Source organism: Penaeus monodon, chromosome 21, assembly GCF_015228065.2.
Source record: "Penaeus monodon isolate SGIC_2016 chromosome 21, NSTDA_Pmon_1, whole genome shotgun sequence".
Lineage (NCBI taxonomy): Eukaryota > Metazoa > Arthropoda > Malacostraca > Decapoda > Penaeidae > Penaeus > Penaeus monodon.
This window is the reverse complement of record NC_051406.1, coordinates 21,391,053-21,391,366: the sequence shown is the minus strand read 5'-3', so window position 1 is coordinate 21,391,366 and position 314 is coordinate 21,391,053. Positions and strand designations below refer to the sequence as shown.

Sequence of the window (314 nt, the reverse complement as noted above, 5' to 3'; positions counted from 1 at the left end):
CTCCACCAAGGCAGTACGGTTTTGTATGATACTTATACCTTAATATCTTCTATCATACAACTTCACATAAGCCTAACTGTATATGCTACACACCAGTCAAAAGATTTTATCTTATTTTCTGATGCATTCCTCAATTATACACTTTAACATCAGTCATAATCCACAGTGACATCTTCCTCGATGTAGCTTGGTGACGTCTCAACTTCCTCCTCCATGAAGTCTCTGGAAGAAAAGAGCAATATTTAATAATATATATGCGCATACCAATTTGGTTGACATACCTATGAATTTTAAAATTTATAAAGAATATTTAT

At 33.1% G+C, this 314-nt stretch overlaps 1 protein-coding gene across 2 annotated transcripts in view; it reads right to left on the bottom strand.

Moving 5' to 3' along the window:
- Window positions 1–16: 16 nt before the first annotated feature.
- Window positions 17–314, bottom strand: part of LOC119586338 (sericin-2-like) — a gene marked incomplete in the record, with an annotated part of 8,722 nt that continues 8,424 nt past the window's right edge. For both annotated transcript variants that reach the window (XM_037935051.1, XM_037935052.1), the window contains 1 exon segment: window positions 17–222. In XM_037935051.1, the coding sequence (XP_037790979.1) occupies window positions 150–222 (73 nt within the window).